The sequence below is a fragment of the Schistocerca serialis genome, chromosome 4 (assembly GCF_023864345.2).
Source record: "Schistocerca serialis cubense isolate TAMUIC-IGC-003099 chromosome 4, iqSchSeri2.2, whole genome shotgun sequence".
NCBI lineage: Eukaryota > Metazoa > Arthropoda > Insecta > Orthoptera > Acrididae > Schistocerca > Schistocerca serialis.
The window spans coordinates 854,899,831-854,921,776 of NC_064641.1; the positions used below are offsets into that span (position 1 = coordinate 854,899,831).

The 21,946-nt window shown below is 40.0% G+C and overlaps 1 protein-coding gene across 1 annotated transcript in view; it reads left to right on the top strand.

Annotated features, from left to right (window-relative positions):
* Positions 1-21,946, top strand: part of LOC126473488 (uncharacterized) — a 378,095-nt gene that overhangs the window by 348,963 nt on the left and 7,186 nt on the right. Inside the window, exons 2-6 of the mRNA XM_050100565.1 lie at positions 3,727-3,942; positions 15,341-15,479; positions 16,159-16,285; positions 16,373-16,421; positions 18,169-18,348. Of these exons, the coding sequence (XP_049956522.1) occupies positions 3,727-3,942; positions 15,341-15,479; positions 16,159-16,285; positions 16,373-16,421; positions 18,169-18,348 (711 nt within the window). The remainder of the gene's footprint in view (positions 1-3,726; positions 3,943-15,340; positions 15,480-16,158; positions 16,286-16,372; positions 16,422-18,168; positions 18,349-21,946) is intronic.

Genomic DNA, 21,946 nt, shown 5'->3' on the forward strand with positions numbered 1-21,946 from the left:
CAAGCAGTTCAGCAGAAGAGTAACATCGTGAAGACACTCAGTGGATTTTCATGTGATGTTAGCACAAATTGGAACCCAAACTAACACGCAAAAATGGACCTAAGCTTTAATATACCCACATCAAAAGTACATAGAGCCCCAGTGGTTTCATTTCGAAAACACTTATAAAAACAGTAGGAGGAACTCGGGTTTACGTTGCAACACCGAGCGAGATGGCGAAGTGATCAGCACACTGGACTCGCATTTGGGAGGACAACGGTTCAAAACCGCGTCCCACCATCCTGATTTAGTTTTTCGTGATTTCCCTAAATGGCTCCAGGAAATTGCCGCGATGCATCCTTTGAAAGGGCACTGTTGATTTCCTTTCTCATGATTGAAACAATGCGAGCTTGTACTTCGTTTCTAATGACCTCGTTGTCGACGGAACATTAAATTGTAAGCATCATTCCTTCCTTTTTTACAGGGGGTCAGAAACAGCCTGCAAAGCTTGTAAGCGTGTTGCAGGGTAACTTGCGCTTAGAAATAATTGTAACGAAAAAATTCGATATGTTGCGCCCCTTGCGAGTCGGTTAGCCGGTCAGGCCGTTGCGTGTGGGAAGTCAAGCAGCCCGTCAGATACAATTAGTACGATATGGCAGTGCCTGTGTTATTCTGATTACGATGAAAAGTCTCTTTGGTCATGGATGGATTTCCAAAGGAAACTTTGCATCGTAATCAGAATAACACGGGCACTGCAGTATCGTATTTATCTGCCGATACCGGGCAAGCGACTTTCAAGTACATCATCTGACCTGTACGGGAAAATACAGAATGGATGTAAGAGTACAGGTCGCAGGCGCATGGTTCACGGCATATGGAAGCTTGCGTCTGGCCGTAAGTCGTGCACGAGTAGGCAAACGGTAAGACGATAAGCGGGGAATCAGGGTTCGAGTCCCGATCCGGCACAGGTTTTCATTGTCGTCATTCCATTCGGGAGCTGATGGTTGTCCTCATTCGCAATTCTGAATTCATTTAATGTAGATACAATCAGTGTCATTTGTTCTCACAGCGTAGACGGTAGCGCACGACTCAGCGTTTGGCTTGGGTTCTATCGTTACTACCGTCCAAAGTTTAATTTTTGTATCGGTCTCGTGTTCGATTTTAGGAAACCAAACGAAGCACACGTTCGGCGACACCGTCTAGGGCGGACCGCTTGAATTTGCGCGCGATACGACCTGATTGGCTATCTTCAGTGCTAATTAGCTCGGACATGGCGGAACGTATGGAATTTTTTTTCTTTTTCGTAACAAGAAGTAATAAGCTCAACCTACACTGCAACATCGTTATAAACTTTCCCGTCTGTTTCTGACGAAAAAGGTCTAATGAACTTATATCCGGAAATGCATGCTTTCCATGCTAGCGACCATTTATTCTGTCATACATTGTTACAGAGACTACGATTTAATATGCGTTGTACCACACAGCCACATTTACAGTTTGTGTTGAAAATGATTCCCCTGTGCCTCGACGCATGCGTGTACGCGCCGTAGAATGTTCGTCTCTCACGTTCACAGGCTGCATCCGAAGAGTGTCAAAGGCATCAGGAATACGCTGCTCCATTGTCTCCATATCTGGAACGGACTCTGCGTGCACGATACTTTTGAGGTGGCCCCATAACCAGAAATCGCACAGGTTGAGGTCCAGTGAACGAACAAGCCACGCAACTGGACCGCCTCGTTCGATCCTTCGACCAGGGAAGACCCGATTAAGATGCGTCCGGACGTTAACGGCGAAGGGGGTTGGAGCACCGTCATGTGGCAACCACAGAACCCTTCCAATCATAAATGGAACTTTTTCCAGCAGGTGAGGCAAAGTCACACGCAAGAAACGCCGATAGTTCGGGCCTGTTAGGCGTCGTGGAAGGAAGACTAGTCCTAAAATACGGTCGCCAATTGAGCCGAGCCGACCGCTGTGACCGAGCGGTTCTAGGCGTTTCAGTCTGGAACCGCACTGCTACTATGGTCGCAGGTTCGAATCGTGCCTCGGGCGTGGATGTGTGTGCTGTCCTTACGTTAGTTAGGTTTAAGTAGTTCTAAGTGTAGAGGACTGATGGACTCAGACGTTAAGTTCCATAGTGCTTAGAACTATTTGAACCATTTTTTTTTTAAGTGTCCCGGCCCACACATTCCGTCTGCACCGATGCTGATGATTCGTTTTCATCATACTATGAGTGTTATGAACAGATGACTGTCACGAAAGTTGAAGATACCACTCCGTGTAAAGCTGGCCTCACCTGTGTGAATAGGATGGATCACGCAAATCCCAGGATCGTGGTTGCCTGGTGAAACCAGTGACAAAACTGCTCCCGATGCGGAAAGTCTGTCGCTAGTAAGCCCTGCACTCCCTTTAAGTGATAAAGTTAGTAACAATTGTCATCGAGAATGTTCCACACGGTCGTCTGGCTTACCGTGACGCGACAACTGACACGGCAGTCGCCTTCCACATTTTCCTCCAAGTCCGGTGTCCGAACATTTCAGGTACGTCCTTCATAGTTTCCTGCTTCCTGAAACGACCCCGTCTCAGACAAACGACGAAACACTGTTGCAGACATTGAATGCTGTGGTTGTTGTCGGCGGGGATAGGTCTCCTGTTACAAACTTGCTGCCCGCCGTCCGTTGCCTTTCAGTAAGTGAACACTATGTCGGCAAGCTCTCGATTTTTTTTCTTTTCTTTTTAGAATCGTCAGGACAGCGCGAACGCAATCCGGACTACCAAAAATTATGCACCCTAGGGACGCGCATTTTTTTGTTTATTTATTAATATAACATCATTACAACAATACATGTACAGAAAATTGTAATTGTGAATATCTCGTCAATATTTCACATAATTGATATCCTTTCGGAACAGAAATAAATACAACTGACATATGTGACTACTAATTTACAGAAAGCTTTTAGTCGCAATTCTAAAAGAAGGTCAGTGTGTGTTATGGAATGTAAACAAAATGTAAATAGGTTCATCACGTAAGAAACTAATATACAATGGAAAACACAAATGAAGAAAGAGAGACAAAAGCGATACTTCTAGCGAAGGTATACATTGTAAGTGAAGTTTCCTCTGATAACCGTACAATAACGCAACTGATTCGAATACGGGACCGTTGTGGACAACGCTGTATCACATCCACTACATTACCAATTACTATGTCAGTTCTGGTACAGCGGGTATTAGATCGCAGCCTGTTTAAGAAACTACGATTGAATTAATAGTCTCTAGCATGGAAACCATGAATTTCCAGACGGAAGTTTTGTTCTGTATCCTCTCGTCGATCAACCTCTAAAGTTTGTACTCGGTGGAAAAAAATATCGACTTGTATAATTGCGTATTGTCGGGGAGAGGTTTTGTAGCATGCTGACAGGCGAATGTCGCAGTACCACTGCAGCTAAAAGTGGTGTAATTGTAATGTTCCATCTTCCCTTGCTCAGGACTCTGAAAGTTATTGTGTTTGTTGCCTATTGCTTCGACATGTTGTGTTCTACTGTCAACTAGTGTGTGTGTGTGTGTGTGTGTGTGTGTGTGTGTGTGTGTGTGTGTGTGTGTGTTTTGTTTTAATTAATGACGTAATACGGTGCTGGCTGCACTGTGTGTAGAGAGAGAGAGAGAGAGAGAGAGAGAGAGAGAGAGAGAGAGAGAGAGACGGAGTTGCTGACGCTGACGGCGCGTGTGCGCGCTGTGTGCCCGCAGGGGGAAGTTCGCGACGGTGCGCAAGTGCAGCTGCCCGCGCGGGGGCGGCGAGTTCGCGGCCAAGTTCATCCGCAAGCGGCGGCGCGCGGCCGACCAGCGGCAGGACATCGTGCACGAGGTGGCCGTGCTGCGCCTCGCCGCCGACCGCTGCGCGCGCATCGTCGCCCTGCGAGACGTCTTCGAGACACCCTCCGAGATGGCACTCGTGCTCGAGATGTGAGTATTAGGCCCAGGCCGGGGCTGCCTCCGGCTCGTGCTAATAACTACTCTAGTTCCTTAGGGCTCGATCCTGCGTCCATCACACTTCCTATTTTACGTCGGTGACCTCGTTGAACATGAGACCCAATATATTTTCTATCTGCCGGTGACAGCAGTGCAGTACTCTTTGAATATAGTGCAGAAAGTTGACAGTCAGCAGCAGGAAACTCTGTCAAGATTTTCTGAGTAGCTCAACACGAACTGTAACGTTTGGGGGGAAAAAACTGTGTCAACATTAGCTTACCTCTTCAATCTGTTAAAAAGTGTGTCCAAGCAAGATTAAAATAAAAAATGCAGAAAATATTGATGCTACAAAATATTTCGGCATGGGTTCAACAGGACATGAAATGGGATTCCCACGTCAGTAACTTGTCGGAGAAACTCTCGACACTGCTGCGTTCAGAGGGCCTTACACGGTACAAGAAGTTGTGGTGCAGGCATACTACACGCAGTTCAGTTCTTTCTTTCCCTAAGGAATCATTTTCTGGGGGATTGCTACTGGGCATAAATACATTTAGACTGCAAAAAAAGACCATTGAGGATACGTTGTGGCCTTAAGAAATGGAATCCAGGTACACGTCACTTCGCTGAGTCTGGAGTTACAAGTGTTTCATGTTAGTTTATCTTTGAAACGATCTTGTTCACAAGACACTATCTTACGAAAAGTGAACGACGATATGCACAGTTATTGTAGCAGAGGACAGTCAGATGTCCACCAAATGTTCTATGGAACGAAATCGTAATAAAAAAGTGTAATTCACTGTGGTGTCTCATCATGCAGTAACACATCACAGGAACAGAATCAGTGTTAAAGAACAAATTAATAAATAATTGCTTTTATTCTGCACAATAATTTCTAAACTCTCAAAAACAGTAATCATTTATTAATTTTATGTCAGTCAACGAACCTTATATTGTAATATGTTTTCCTATTTTGTTTGTGCCGTTTATTATTTTACGTTATTTTGACATGTCAGATAGCACTTGTACGGCCTGATTGCATGCTAAAGCTGGACCAGCCAGTATACAGCATAATACAAATAACGCCCCCGACAAGCTGTTTTGCAATATTCTAGTGTCCGTCTGCCGCTACTGTTCTTCCCCTGTATTTACATCTTCCAGCTCCAGATTAACTATTTAGTGTGCCATAGATGTCCCTTTTCCTGGTACGTCTCTAGGTACACCTCTAGGTACACTTAGAGCTTCACTTACTCTTTTTAGGACTAACTTATTTAATATTCTGTCTGTCCAATTACTTTCTAACATTCTTAGGTAGTACTTTGAATTTCTCCTCCTGATTTCCGATGGTCGGTCCACGTTTCACTTCTAGAGGTACGCTTTCAGGAACTTCATCCTAAGCTCCTCATCAATATCTGATACCAGCGGCCTCTTGTATTTAAGGAAGGTTGCTTTGTCTGTGCCGAACCTTTGCAGTTGTACAGAGTCCGCCAGAAAAATGTATACTCTCTGTGTCAGGCTCTATCGAGATACCGATATTGTCGTTCGATTTGAGTTACGAATGTGTTGTAGTATGGTCTTGGGCTCAACAGATGTTAGTACTTTCATCTCGGTATTGAGAAAAAAGATGGCAGGAGCACGCTTGACTTTCGCGCAACGAAAATGTATTGTGAAGTGGTTTTCGAGTTTGATAATGCCGTTGAAGTGCAACATCAGTGGAGGCGGGAGTTTGTAACAGAACCGTCAACCCGCCTAACAATTAAACAAGTTTGAATTGCATGGAACGATTTGTGATATTGACAAAGGAAGATCAGGAAGACAGCGTACAGCTACAAGTCCTGCTTCGTCGGCTCTCGTGTTGGAAACGTTACGCACGTGCGCTTTATGGAGCTGACGGAGAGGTCTTCAGCCAACAGGACGGGGCGTCGCCACACTACCAGCCAGATGACTAGTTTACGGGGCATTGGTTTGGACGAAGAGGGCCCATTGAGTTCCCTAAACGGTCGCCAGATTTAAAACATATGGACTTTTGCTTGTAGGGAACTGTGAAAGATAGCATCTATCGACGTAAGCCACGCACGCTGGAGGAACTTCGACAGGAGAATACAGCGACATGTGCAGCCATCTCCACTGTAACATTGACGTAGTTGCCGCGACCACTCGTCGTTCTGTTGTGTGAACAGCCGAATTTTGAACATTTAAAGTAACCATGTGCTAAACCGATGGTTGTACAATATGTGTGATCAATTTAATAATTGTTAAATAAACACATGAGAAACACTTTTTGTTCCTCAAAGTGTGTGTACATTTTTCTGGCGGACTATAAATCTAAATACTGCAACGGCTCGAGGGACATTTTCCAATAATAATGTTCCGTTTATTTACCGGTAAAATGCTGTAAGAGGCTCTGTTTGGTGGAGCAAGACTGTATTTCAGTTGTTTGATTGAAGTATCTGATGTTGAATCTCTGTAATCTGTATTACTGTTCAGAAATTTCTTCTCACTTCCTTTATTGTTGTTCGGCGTATAGCATTGACGATAAGTTGCGACCCTCCTTTGCGCGTTGCTTAATAATGAGCGTGTCTTTCTTGATCTCCCCCTTGGGTTTAGTACATGTTAGTTACTCGTCTGTCTATGTCAGGAGAGTGAAGCTCTTGTTGCTTCTTCCAGTCCTCTCTTTATTCACAGGTGCTAGAAAGGCGTGATTGTCATACTAATCGCCATACAGTTTTCATATTTAACAGCACAATAAGAGAACAGGGAAGAACAGTGATAAAGATAGTGACACAGAATACTAAACGTCTTGTTACCGCTATACTGTGTTATAATAACATATGAAAAATTTCTACAAGCTAGTTATTCACTATTATTTTTAATGAAAATCAGGAAATTTTGAAAATATCACGAAGGATTGAAAATCAGGACAGAATATAATTTCCAGTCATATAGCTACTGTACTAATTTCTTCGCACAAAATAGGAGATGTATATAATAGGCATACAACTTAGATATCACCACCCTTATTAGCAATTTTGAGCTGAAATTGAAAGAAGTAGATTCGTGATAAGAACTAAGATACTTTCAACTAAATAAACAAAAGGTAAAGGAACCGGCTTCAAATCAGCGTGGCCCCAAGAAAAACAATGGTTACGGAAGTAGATTGTGTTTCTTTAAGATCATTGATTAGTTCTGCCATGGAAAATCGCGTAATACATTCGCGATGGTTGTTTTCGTTTTAGTTTGAGCGCATTAAAATTTGCCAACGAAAATCGTATAATTCGTCGCCTAAAACGCTGGTTGTGCATCACAGTGAGGTATACGAATGTAGCCTTTTGTACCGATAGGTGATTATCGATTTTAAGTCTTGCAATGAGTTGCAGTGTACGTTGTATATCCGGTCACTCGTGAGAAAATAGGAAACATTACAATATCATGTATCAAAGTAATGTTAGCAAGTACTGGAACTGTTCATTAAACTGTAAGCATGAGGCAGCAACTGACCGGCGAAGTGAGAACACGGCGACTCGCAAGTTTTCTATAGTGAAGTTGAGGCTTATTACAATTTATTTTTTCGTAAGAACAAAACATAGTACTCCTGCAGTAATTTAAATAATACAAGGGAAAACTGTCAAAAGCACTTTGCAACATAAAGTTAATAATAATAATAATAATAATAATAATATAATAATAATAATAATAATAATAATAATAATTATTATTATTATTATTATTATTATTATTATTATTATTATTTCCTTCACTTTCTCAGACGTTAAGTCCGGTTAAAAATGGAGTGACGCGGACCTTGATCAAGCGTCACTTCCTTTTAACTGTACGGTATATGTTATATTGCATTTAGGAACTTTCGGGTAATTGAACATGTATCAATAATTACGGATTTCTGTAGCTGTATATATATGTTTGGATGTAGCTGTATTGCATTGATGTACTGGTGGATATTGTGTGGTATGACTCCTGTAGTTGATAGTATAATTGGTATGATGTCAACTTTATCCTGATGCCACATGTCTTTGACTTCCTCAGCCAGTTGGATGTATTTTTCAATTTTTTCTCCTGTTTTCTTTTGTACATTTGTTGTATTGGGTATGGATATTTCGATTAGTTGTGTTAATTTCTTCTTTTTATTGGTGAGTATGATGTCAGGTTTGTTATGTGGCGTTGTTTTATCTGTTATAATGGTTCTGTTCCAGTATAATTTGTATTCATCATTCTCCAGTACATTTTGTGGTGTATACTTGTATGTGGGAACGTGTTGTTTTATAAGTTTATGTTGTAAGGCAAGCTGTTGATGTATTATTTTTGCGACATTGTCATGTCTTCTGGGGTCTTCTGTATTTGCTAGTATTGTACATCCGCTTGTGATGTGATCTACTGTTTCTATTTGTTGTTTACAAAGTCTGCATTTATCCGTTGTGGTATTGGGATCTTTAATAATATGCTTGCTGTAATACCTGGTGTTTATTGTTTGATCCTATATTGCAATCATGAATCCTTCTGTCTCACTGTATATATTGCCTTTTCTTAGCCATGTGTTGGATGCGTCTTGATCGATGTGTGGCTGTGTTAGATGATACGGGTGCTTGCCATGAAGTGTTTTCTTTTTCCAGTTTACTTTCTTCGTATCTGTTGACGTTATGTGATCTAAAGGGTTGTAGAAGTGGTTATGAAATTGCAGTGGTGTAGCCGATGTATTTATATGAGTGATTGCCTTGTGTATTTTGCTAGTTTCTGCTCGTTCTAGAAAGAATTTTCTTAAATTGTCTACCTGTCCATAATGTAGGTTTTTTATGTCGATAAATCCCCTTCCTCCTTCCTTTCTGCTTAATGTGAATCTTTCTGTTGCTGAATGTATGTGATTTATTCTATATTTGTGGCATTGTGATCGTGTAAGTGTATTGAGTGCTTCTAGGTCTGTGTTACTCCATTTCACTACTCCGAATGAGTAGGTCAATATTGGTATAGGATAAGTATATATAGCTTTTGTCTTGTTTCTTGCTGTCAATTCTGTTTTCAGTATTTTTGTTAGTCTTTGTCTATGTTTTTCTTTTAGTTCTTCTTTAATATTTGTATTATCTATTCCTATTTTTTGTCTGTATCCTAGATATTTATAGGCATCTGTTTTTTCCATCGCTTCTATGCAGTCGCTGTGGTTATCCAGTATGTAATCTTCTTGTTTAGTGTGTTTTCCCTTGACTATGCTATTTTTCTTACATTTGTCTGTTCCAAAAGCCATATTTATATCATTGCTGAATACTTCTGTTATCTTCAGTAATTGGTTGAGTTGTTGATTTGTTGCTGCCAGTAGTTTTAGATCATCCATGTATAGCAAATGTGTGATTTTGTGTGGGTATGTTCCAGTAATATTGTATCCATAATTTGTATTATTTAGCACGTTGGATAGTGGGTTAAGGGCAAGGCAGAACCAGATAGGACTTAATGAGTCTCCTTGGTATATTCCACGCTTAATCTGTATTGGCTGTGATGTGATATTATTTGAATTTGTTTGGATATTAAGTGTGGTTTTCCAATTTTTCATTACTATGTTTAGGAACTGTATCAATTTAGGATCTACTTTGTATATTTCCAATATTTGTAGTAACCATGAGTGGGGTACACTATCAAAAGCTTTTTGGTAATCAATGTATGCGTAGTGTAGTGACATTTGTTTAGTTTTAGCTTGATATGTCACCTCTGCATCTATGATCAGTTGCTCTTTACATCCTCGTGCTCCTTTGCAACAGCCTTTTTGTTCTTCATTTATAATTTTGTTCTGTGTTGTATGTGTCACTAGTTTCTGTTTAATGACTGAAGTTAATATTTTGTATATTGTTGGTAGGCATGTTATGAGGCGATATTTAGCTGGGTTCGCTGTGTCTGCTTGATCTTTAGGTTTCAGATATGTTATTCCGTGTGTAAGTGTATCAGGGAATGTGTATGGGTCTGCAATGTAACTGTTAAATAATTTAGTTAGATGTGAATGTGTTGAGGTGAACTTCTTTAACCAGAAATTTGCTATTTTATCATTTCCAGGGGCTTTCCAATTGTGAGTAGAATTAATTGCTTGGGTGACTTCATGTTGCAAAATTATCACTTCAGGCATTTGTGGTATCATCTTGTATGTGTCTGTTTCTGCTTGTATCCATCGTGCATGCCTGTTATGTTGTACCGGGTTTGACCATATGTTGCTCCAGAAGTGTTCCATGTCTGTTATGTTTGGTGGATTGTTTATTTTAATGTGTGTGTTATCTATTGTCTGGTAAAATCCTTTTCGTTTGTGTTGAATGTTTGGTTTTGTTTCCTTCTATTTTCACTTTTTTTTTGTATCTTCTGAGTCGTTTGGCGAATGCTTGTAATTTCTGCTTCTTTTCGTCTAATTGCTCTGTCGCTTCTTGTTGTGAGATTTTACCTAACCTTTTTCGTTTTTTTTCCGAGATTTCATTTCTTATAAATTGTGTTAGCTGTCCGATGTCTTTTCTCAGTTTTTCTATTTTTATCTGTAGCCTGTGTTGCCATGCTGGTTTTGTGGGTTTCTTCTGTGTGTTGGTTGGTTCTGATCTCTGCCTAGTGTGTATATTTAGTGTAGTGAGTGCCCCTATATAAACCAGTAGTTGTAACTCTTCCATAGTTGTGTTTTCATTTATTTTGTTGTGTATGATTGTGTTGATAGTTTTTATTGTTGTTTCGACTTGTGGGTTATTTGGTGGTCTATGCAAGAATGGTCTAATGTCTGTATTTGTGTCTTTGTATTCTATATATGTTAGCTGAAATTTTTCTTGTATATCTAACATCTGTGTCACTTCGTGTTCTATTTGTGCTTGTTCTGGTGGCTGTCTTAAGATTTCGTTTTCCTCTGGTTGTTTAATTGGTGCGTGTTGTTCTTTGTTTGTTTGCTCTGGGATGTTTGAGTCCATTACTGTATTTTCTTCTTTTTCTGATTGCACATTATTTTGTTCCAGTATTTGTTGTACTTGTTGTTTGATGTTTCCTAGTTGTGACTGGGGTATCCTGTTATTTTTTATTATTACACGGATCTGATCAGCTAGTCGTTGTTCTGTTAAAAATTTTAATTCTGGGTATCTGGTAATAAATGTTGTGTGTACTTGTGATCTGTATCCAGTTGTGTTGGTTCCTAGGTTTGTTTCTTGGTAATAACAGAACATGAGGTGTCGATTAACTTCATCTGACCATCTCATCCTCTGTCTTTGTTTTGCAGGAAGCATATCCTGCAAAACACCTCTATTTGGATTTAAATCATTTTCCAGTTGGCTAGCAGTGTCGTTACCATTGTGGGCGGGCGTAGGGTTCAAGCGTCGTCCCCGACCATGACGGCGCTTGTCCGAGGCTTCTTTAGTTCTGTCCTGAACCAACTAATCACACTAAAAGGGGGGTTAGCCCTATTAGTGGTTTGTTATTTTCGTCGCCTTTTACGACTGGCAGAACATACCGGAGGCCTATTCTTTTCCCGGGCCTCCACGGGGATTATTATTATTATTATTATTATTATTATTATTATTATTATTATAACAACATGCAAATTTCGTATGAGAAAACCCAGTACCTAGAAAGAGTGCCACAAGACAAATTGCCTATTGTGACAACCCCTGGGAAAATCGTACAAGTACCACATTTTAAGTACCTGGGAGAAATCATCGAGCCATCAAGGATCAACCTAAAGGCCAATGAGGAAAGAATAAAAAAAACTACAGATAGCATATAAACTCAAGTAGAACTATTGTAACAAAAAGTCCATATCCGTTAACGCAAAATTTAGGCACTACAACACTATCGTACTTCCGGAGGCACTGTATGCATCTGAAACAACACAGATAGGTGGACAAACTAAAATCAAAGAAATAGAGAAACAAGAAAGGAAAATTCCCAGGAAAATTTTTGGCCCGATACAAGAGCAAGGAATCTGAAAGAAGAGACCAACATCAGAATTATAAAAATACACAGACAAGATTACGGATACAATAAGTTAAAGAAGAATGCAGTTCTACGGACATATCCACAGGATGAATGAAAACAGAATTTCAAAGCGAATTCTTAGTCATAAAGCAGGGGAAAGTCATAAGGCAGGGGAAAAACAAAATGGATAAAAGAAGTTGAAGATGACCTCAGACAAGCACACATAACAGTAAACGATGCGGAAAATAGAACTGAATTCAGGAACATCATCAAAAAACATAAATTTGGCACCACGACACAGAAGAGACCAGGATGCAAATGGACAGCGGAGCGAAAGAAACAACACAGTGAACACATTTGGGCTCAGAAAAAAACATAAACAATCATCATAAAGGAATTCAAGTTCAGACGCTCTCTTTAAATGGGAATAATCGAAAATAACAATAATAATGGTCACGAAAACAAAACACTTTGCTGTCAAAGAGTGTTTTGGGATGCCGGGACAGTTCGTTAGGGACTGTCGCGGTAAAATCGGGAAAGATGGCGCGATCGACCAAGCAGTGTGTTCCGCTGCTCAGTTAGAACAGTGTACATGTAGTAGGACAAACAGGGGCGCTTTGAGGCTCAAAAGATCCAAGTCGCCGCTTGGGATGTCAAGCTGAGAGGCGCCCAAATAGCAGTACTCCATGTGACTCTCAATTAGTGGCGAAAAGGGCTGAAAGTGTACAAGGGAAAGGCAAGAATAGGAGTGGGGGCAAATTACAGGTCTCGTTCCGGTCCTGACGACAGAGTGCCGAGCATAAACGATATAATCGTTCATTTTAGCATTTAACGTCCGTGTTCAGTGGGGAAACGCTCGTGAAGGACGTTAGCGCGTCTTAACGGCCTGGGACAAGTTTAATGTTGGGCACCACTTCGGCGATTGCGTTCACATGAGTCGACAGCACCTGGCGTACACGCTACCCAGGCACTCGGCCGTCCGGAACGAAGCGGACCCGACGTTGCGTGAACTTTGGTTATCGAATGACGTAAAGCTATTTTTGACATGTATATTCTTTTTCCCTCCTTTGACCATCCCAATGGTATTTGTCACCGTGGGGTGTGCACACACACACACACACACACACACACACACACACACACACACACACATTCGCATTGTTGGAATGCGCGCGTGCATTCCGACAATGCGAAAACGGCCCATCCTGTGTAACTGATTCTTTAGTTTTTTTTTTTTTTTTTTTTTTTTTTTTCAGCAGCCCTGTATTTCGACCCTCTTTCGTTCTACATTACTTTTACCGTTCATTATTGTGTACCCTTGTTCTCTTCTCAGGTCATTTCTGTTTTTGTAAGAACCCATGTGTCATTTCTATATAGTAGAGCACGTTTCCTTAAAACTTCGTCAAAGTTTTTCTTTGTTTAAATATCTATCACGTGCCATTTGTGTAACGCAGTCTTCAGTTATTATTTCCGATCTACTACTTCGACGCATATAAGGAGTGTCCTCTCTCTCTCTCTCTCTCTCTCTCTCTCTCTCTCTCTGATACTTTTGATTATTGTATTCCTCCTAACAGTCTCTGTTCAAAGTGCCATAGTTTCAAATTTGTTGGTTGAAACGCTACTGTTGTCTTCACCATTAAAGGGAGTCCTTGAGCGGCTCTTTTCAAGATTTTCGCTATTCAGCACCGATTATGGGATCATCAGCCATTATGTATCTCATTTACTGTATTAGCCTGAAGATAATCCATGCTCTTAATTTGGGTGTGTGGGGGGGACCTCGCGAGAAGCTTCGGTCGGAAACAGGGGACTGAGACAGTTTTAATTCAACTTGCTTCATAAATGCGCCAAATTCCGAATAGTATTCATTTTTTATTTTTAATTTATTTATTTTTTGTGACGTTACCGTCATTAGTGAAGATTACATTTTGCTCTTTAGTAGGAGGAAAATTGTGCAACACTGAACACGATAATTGTCAGTACTTAGACGTAATATCGACAATCTAAGACGGTTACAGTGCTGCCTCTGATAGAACCGTTGTTTTCCAAACGCTACCGAATACTGTTGTTTCATCTCGAACGAAGATACGGTTACGTGTTGCGTTAACGTACCGGTACGTCTAGGGTCGACGACTCAAATTTTTGATGGCAGAGTTCTGGGGAAAAAGTGCTGCTTCGATTCGGACCACAGCACAGTAAATACACACAGAACTTGAAGTGTTAACTCAGGGGACTATGTACTCTCCTTATGATCCTCATCGATTTTCTTATTACAGAATATTCGTTTCTATTACATCTCAAAAATTAAGAAGATTTATATGTAAGAGAGTAACGCAGCATAACGTAAATATCAGTCCTAAATTTTTATTAACGGCAAGATGAGAATTATTCTTGCCGATGGAATTATGAACACATGAAAGACAGATGTTTGTTACTTGACAAGCCGGGAAAGATTTCTTTCCAATTTATTGGCGATCGTCGGCGAATTGGATGATTTCAGAGGTGATACTAGTTAACAGTGGAAATGGCAGGGAGTAGAAACTTGTTCCACTGCGACAGTTCGAAGATTTGCAATGTTGATCGATTGTAGAAACGTAGTTGTATTTCCCTTTGTCATCCTTCCAGCCATAGCAGACCTCTTCGCAGCGGTTTGTGTAACTAGAACTTTATACCAACAAATGTTCCTTTATATATCTTTTTTTCGATAAGTGAAGATCACCAAGTCGTATGTCACACCACAAAGGCCCTCTCTGTAACATTGTTGGAGTGGCGTGATTAAAGTTTTCCGACTCGAGCATGGCAAAGCTACAGAAAACTGGCGCATGCAATTACGATTGGGGAATTTCCTACCAGTGTTAACATGACTGAGTACTGTTTCTTTCCCAAGAACACGAGGCCCGACTGGAGCATAGGCCCGCGAGGTGAGCGGCCGACTGACGTCACGGTCGTGACTTCACAGCCGTATCTGTCCGGCACGACAGGCGAGGGAGAAAGTTGCGGGAATAATTTGGAGTCTAAATGCCGCCAGCGTGTGTCAGTTTCATTCAGTGAGGTGTAGAATACTGATGTCACGGCGCCAGTGTGTCGTAAGAGTCCTCGTCAAGCAGATTCTCGTTTTGGCGTGAACATCAAGCGAGAAAATAAAGGACAGGGAGTTGTGATAATGTCTCAGTAATAGATTCTGTAAAGAAATGTTGGAATTTGGAATAAATTAACTCAAGACTGAAAGACAGGTTTTCCTTCTTTCAAGGGTTAAGCCTGTGGCAGATGGCTCCATTCATAAGTAAAATTAATTATCAAATGCTTATATGTATTAAGTTTCTTATTGAGTCTATCTTTCATTCAAAAATTATTATTTGCTCTCAGCTGATGACTAGCCCAAGTTTGTTGTTGTTTCAGTTTTACTCTGCAGTAGTCTTGTAATTCTTAAGTGCTCTAAAGAACACCTTCAAATTGTTTCCTGAACTTTCAGGGCATCTGGTGGTGAGCTGCAATATGTACTAGACCAGGAGGAAAGTCTGGAAGAAGTGCAAGCCTCCAGGATTATGCGACAAATATTAGAGGGTCTGACCTTCCTGCACGACCACAACATTGCACACCTAGACTTGAAGGTTGGTAGCTTGTATGGCTCTGGAATTGTACATAATATACTGATGCTTTTATGACACTAAGATTACTCACACACTCACACTCACACTCACACTCACTCACACTCACACTCACTCTCACACTCACACACTGCACACCATCTATCTGTGCAGTATTTCTGTTCACCTTTGTCATATTATATTATTAATTTCACACGGGCATATCTCGTGGAAGAATATAATCATTGTGGTGCTGAGCAATAAACATATTGTACTCACCAAACAATGATTGTTTCCTCATGTGTTGCTGTTGCACTTTTGAATGCAATATTGCACGAGGCTAATTTGTGGTTGGTCTGTCAACTGTGAATATACAGTTAAAACAGTGTGTACAGTTTTGTTTTGAATGAGAAGCAAAACTGTTTTCTGTTGGCACTGCACATCGTATGACATATCTCGAAAGTGGTCTTCCAGAAAAACAAAATCTATAGAAAATGTCTATAGAAAAGGCACCTGCAAATTATAAAGTAAATGTCTCTCTCTCTCTAAATTTTTCCTGAGAAGTTTAGCATACTTTAAATCTCAGATTTTGTCCTATATTTTTTTTAAATTGTATGATGTGACTAGACAATTTAGTTATAAGGTCCAAAATTAACCATCTGGAACACTCTTTGTTTATGATGATCTTATAATACATTTTCAGCCACAAAATTTACTGTTGACTGGTGCATACCCAAATTGTGATGTAAAGCTGTGTGACTTCGGAATTTCAAGAGTAATCTGCAATGGAGTTGAAGTTAGAGAGATCCTGGGAACTCCAGACTATGTTGGTAAGCGTTCACTTTTTCCCCCTTCCCTGTGAAGCAGCTGTGTTGGTTTTCTTCGCACTAATGAAATATGTTTGCATTCTGTTTCAGCGCCTGAGGTACTTAACTACGAACCAATAAGCTTGGCAACTGACATATGGTAAGTAACTTGTATGTAATGTGACAATCTCTTATGATAGAAAGAATGACCAGCAATAAAAAGAAGTAAGGGATGCACGTATATGTCAGGATATAGATTATAAGTTACAAAAGTGTCAGTGAAAACGAACAAATCAGGAGATGGTTGGTTGGCATTTTTACACATCTTTTGGTTTTATAAGTTTCATAAAAAGTTTAGAACATGATACCCAATAAGTATACTCCAAGTATACTGTTAAGTGTGTCAAACATATTTGGATTCTTAATTTTGCTTCATTTGTTACTTAAGTTGATATTACAGATTTTCTTCATGTTGGTCTTAAACACATACAAAATACCTTCTTACCCTGATCCAGGTGTACCAAAATAGCATTTAATAGCCCATAAACAACATGCTTATGGGGGCACAAATTGTATTTTCCACCAGTGTACTGCTTTCCAGTAAAGAGTGTCTATGAAATCCCTGTAACATTTTCATGGTACATAACTCATAGAGTATAACAAATTCTGTTGCGTAAAAACCTGATGGTGTCAACCAACATGATATCAAGGTCTGATCACTGTATGTGGGGTCTGGGTCAGAGGGAAGACTAACAAACAAAAAATTACGACTCTTAGAAGACTAATGTGTGCAGTTGTAGGATGGTGAGTGCTGTGATGGCCCTCTTGTTGTTTGTGACATAGACACTACAGCTTGTTGTATCAGGTAGGTAATGATAACTCTAAAGGCAATAGGAGAGCTATTCTCTGACAACAAGTAAATGGAATCAAAGAAAAATTGTTGCACACAGCAGACTATTTCTGTTCAGACTGTTTCCCAGTAACATTCTGACTGTAATAACACTGTAAGGAACTTCTCCTGTTTTGGAAACCTAGAGACTCATAATCACAGACACATTCAGATACAAAGAGAGATGGAGAAGAGATAACGTTAAGTATATGTAAGATTAAAAGTAGCATAACTACCAAATACAAATGCGGGGACTACAGAAATGTCAGATTCCACCCGTCTGCTTTGACCCATGACGTCATCAATATGGCGGAAATGGCTGTTCCAAAACACCAATGCCTACAGCAAAAACTACGGAAATTGGAATTAGACATTTTCCTTGACCACAGCTGACGACACCAAAACACCAATACCTACATATAAAACTACAAAAATTAGTATTGATCATTTCCCTTCACCTATATGGGTCAACCATAGCTATTGGGGACACACACACACACACACACACACACACACACACACACACACACACACACACAGAGACAGAGAGAGAGAGAGAGAGAGAGAGAGAGAGAGAGAGAGAGAGAGCGGGGGGGGGCATCAAACACTAAAAGACGACATCTACATACACAACCAACTCATAAACTCCATGCCTAAATGACGTCACACATCACAACACCCTTATTCATTGGGTCAAAGCAGATGGGTTGAATCGGACACTTCCATTGACCCCAAATGTGTAGCTTCAAGAGGTTGCCGCCTGTTTTGTATAGACTTGAGTTTGTAAATTTAAGAGGTTATTGCCTGTTTTGTACAGATTTGAGTTTAGGTCACAGGACTTCAATGATTTTGTATCAGTAACTTTTTATGTGCATTATTTGTAAACAGTGCACCTGACATATTTGTATGCATATGTAATTGATCGTTCGAGATGGTTTAATTTTCTACCGAATAGAAATCATGCATCTTATTTATTAACCTTAAGTAAATGCCATTTCAAAATATGAAACTGTTTCAGGTCTGTTGGTGTCCTGGCTTATGTTTTACTGACTGGTTATTCGCCTTTCGGTGGAGACACAAAGCAGGAAACATTCTGCAATATTACTCAAGGAGAACTATCATTTCCTGATGAGCTTTTTGAAGGTATATCATCCTCAGCCAAGGATTTCATTTCTGCGACTCTAGTCAAGAACCCGAGGTAAGTGAGGTGTTGAATTTAATATTTTCCAGGTTAACTTGTAGTTTACAGATTAATCTTTTTTGGCCTCCCCTTTAACTCTGTTATTCATTGCTCTAAAAACAGCTGAGCAATTGAAATAACCTGAATACCGCACTGTCTTTATATCAGTTTGTCATGAACAATAAAAAAGAAGCTTTATCATTACACATTTCATGTGACGATGGAATTCAAGATTCTGTGCGAATTGCCATATTATCCACTCTGAGGACAGGAACTTCCTTCAGCTTTCTTATTCCTATAAAAAGTCTGCATTTCTTTAGCAATGTCTGTTTCAGCTACCAATTCTGTATCAATTGTAGACATGGCAGTCATTGCCTGTCTTTGGCTGAGCCAGGATGTAGTTTCATCTGTCTGTGTAGTGAGGACACCAGATGTTGACTGCAAAGGCTACAGCACTGGAGCAGTCTAGTATAAAACTGCACAAATCTGTTTCCGGCTGCTGCATACGGGAATACTCATTTTAGTCACACTACATCTTCAGATGATGCTGAATCAAGTGTTAGAGACAGGATGCTAATACTGTGAGCCAAATCGGATCTCATTCCAAGCATCAAGTACATCAGTGCTCCAATTGCTTGTGGATAGGGAAAGTCACATTTCCCTGCACCCTTTTTTTTCCCCTTGCGATTTAATAGATTCTCTTCAATAGGTGTTGCCCTTTTCAAAACTGAAACTCCAGAATCTTACTTACATATTTTTGTTGACTTACCGTGACTGCACCATCATCAAAGCTTTTAATTTCAAGTCCAAGGACATACAATGCTGGTTTCAGGGTGATACTGAATTAAGTTTTCAGCCCTTCAGTGAACTTTCTGGCATCCTGCTGATCACTCACCATAACTAACCCTACATCTACATAGGGAATGACTAACAGTTTCTTTCACCTTCTTCTTCTGTGACATACAAGCACGGATCTGCACAATTAGCCCTGAAACCTGCTTACGAGAGAAATGCTCAGAATCATTTATTCCAACATCTGTGTTTGCTTGAAGTCCATACAAGCTTCACTTTAATTTGCAAACGCTATCTATACCATCACTTTACTCTTTTGGCTGGTGCATGTAGTTTACTTCTTCTGATTCTCCATACAAGAAAACAATACTGACATCAGACTGCATCAGATGCATCTTTTCATCTGCAACAACACTTAACATTGAGCAAATTATTCGCAGCTTAGCTACTGAACTGAAAATTTCATTATAACCTAAACCATAGCGTAGATTAAACCCTTTGATAACAAACCTTGCTATGTATTTCTCAACACCCCCATCTGGATTAGTCTTTATATGAAAAACCTACTTACTGGGTATGGCTGTTGCTCTTTTTGGTAGCACAGTTAATTCCCAAACCACATTATCTTGTAATGACTCCATTTCATTTTCCATAGACTGTTTCCAGTGAGCACTTTCTATACTAAATACTAAGAATTCATCAATGTTGAATAATTTTGCTTTTGATAGAGGTGGGATGAACAGTTGCTCTTACTGTTACCAGAACTGTCCTCTTGACTCTTTGATTTGTGACGTTTCTTTGTTCCAGTTGTTCTCTTCTATAATTTCTTCAGAAGCATAATTTCCGTATTTATTTTGCTCAACATTCTGTAATGGTAATTTGACTTATCCTTCACAACTTCCAGGTCTTTTTGGCCTTTTTCTGCTGAGAATGGCTTTGGTTTCCTGTTTCACCCAAATTCTGTAATGCCCATCTCAATCGTATCCCAACAGATATGCATGACATATTTCTTTACGTTTTCTATTGTTTTTTAGAACCCATTATACATAAATATTTTATTCTAGGTTTCTTACCCATCCACGGTGTTACTCAGGATTCTTACCCATTTGCAACTTGAAAGGACTAATACCTTCCACAGGTGACTTCGTAGTTCAATTTGCAGACACTTCAACCAACTCTGCCACATGGCTACAGAGAAATCAGCCTTTTTATATTTCTTGCCAATTCAGTTGTAGTTCACTTCTAACACTCACTTCCAAGATTTTGTTTTTGTGTGTAGGGTGCTGCTAGCCTCTGAGTAACACCTGGTATATCCTTAACGGTCTATCAAATTCTCCGTTGTTGTCACTTACTAGCTCTTTGACTGTTGAAGAAAGTGTTTCAATGTGTCCTTAACTTCAGATGCTTATCGTATGAAACAGCAATACTGAAATTACATGTAGCTGTTCTGAACACAACCGTATATTTCTTCTTTAGAAAAGATTCATTATCCCCTTATCATATTGATTTTTTGGGAGTTATGTTCCAAAAAATATTTTTTATTAATGAAAACATCCTATAATGAATAACATTACATATAGACATATAAAGATAGCTTATAAAGCTCAAAATAATGAGTTATAAACTTTGAAGATCATAAATAATAAAGTCCCGAGTTTACTTGTGCAGTAGACTTTTACTGAAATATTGTGAAACTTGAAATCACTTTTTGGTTTCTGTGCAGCTGTGAAGTCTAACCATGTTTTTCATAACAGGTCTGTGTATGTACATCTTGAAGGAGCTGGCTGATGCACAGTTGATATTTTTGTCTTGTACCACTTGTGAGCACTAGTCACCCAAATGATGAACTATTGTTACTTTCAGTCTCTAATGAAGTAACATCACACCCTTCTTCACTTTCTGAGCCACTAAATTCAGTGTCAAATGCAGGATTACTATAGCCATCCTTTTTTGAAAGCTTTGCATAAACAATAATATAGGAGAGAGCCTGAAAGTGTGAGTTTTGTTGTCGAGTATCTAATGCTGCACACAGTGAAGACAATAATATCTGTTGTCTTCTTTCTCTAACTAATTGGCAAATGATGTGCTTTGCTGTAAATGCATGGCTCACAAAATATCTTTTCCAAGGGAACACTTGCAGCTGTACAAGAAATGTATTCTTAGTTGTGACTATGAACAACCATCAGCTGTAATCAGGAGCGCCACCAATGAACGTTTTTGCCAGACTGGGACTTGAACCAGCACAATTTGCAACCAGACACAAACTTCCATATGTCATCAACCATGTGTTTACAACCTGCATTTGAACATCCATTATATATATTTCCATACAGGAGAGACGTTTTACTTCAAAGTCGCTCACCCGGTGTCGGCAGATAAATATGATACTGCAGTGCCTGTATTATTCCAAAATATGATGCAAAGTTCCTTTGGACATTCATGCATTTTCAAAGGAACAGACACTGGGGTGGCTAAAACCTTTATGAAATACAAGAAATGTATTTGCAGTTGTGAGTATGGACAACCATAATGGAGTGAAGACGGTAAAAATTTGTGCTGGACCGGGACTCAAACCCGGATATCCCGCTCATTGTGAGCATTTGCCTCACCATGTGGCTATCTGAGCATGACTCAAGGCCAGACCCAAACTTCCATATGTCATCAACCGGTAAGGCGTCCGCTCGTGATAAGCGGGAAATCTGGGTTTGAGACCTGTTGCGGCACAAATTTTCATTGTCGTCATTCCGTTATACAGCTGATGGTCGTCCACATTCGCAACTGCAAATAGATTTCTTGCACATCCTAATGGCTGTAGCCTCCACAG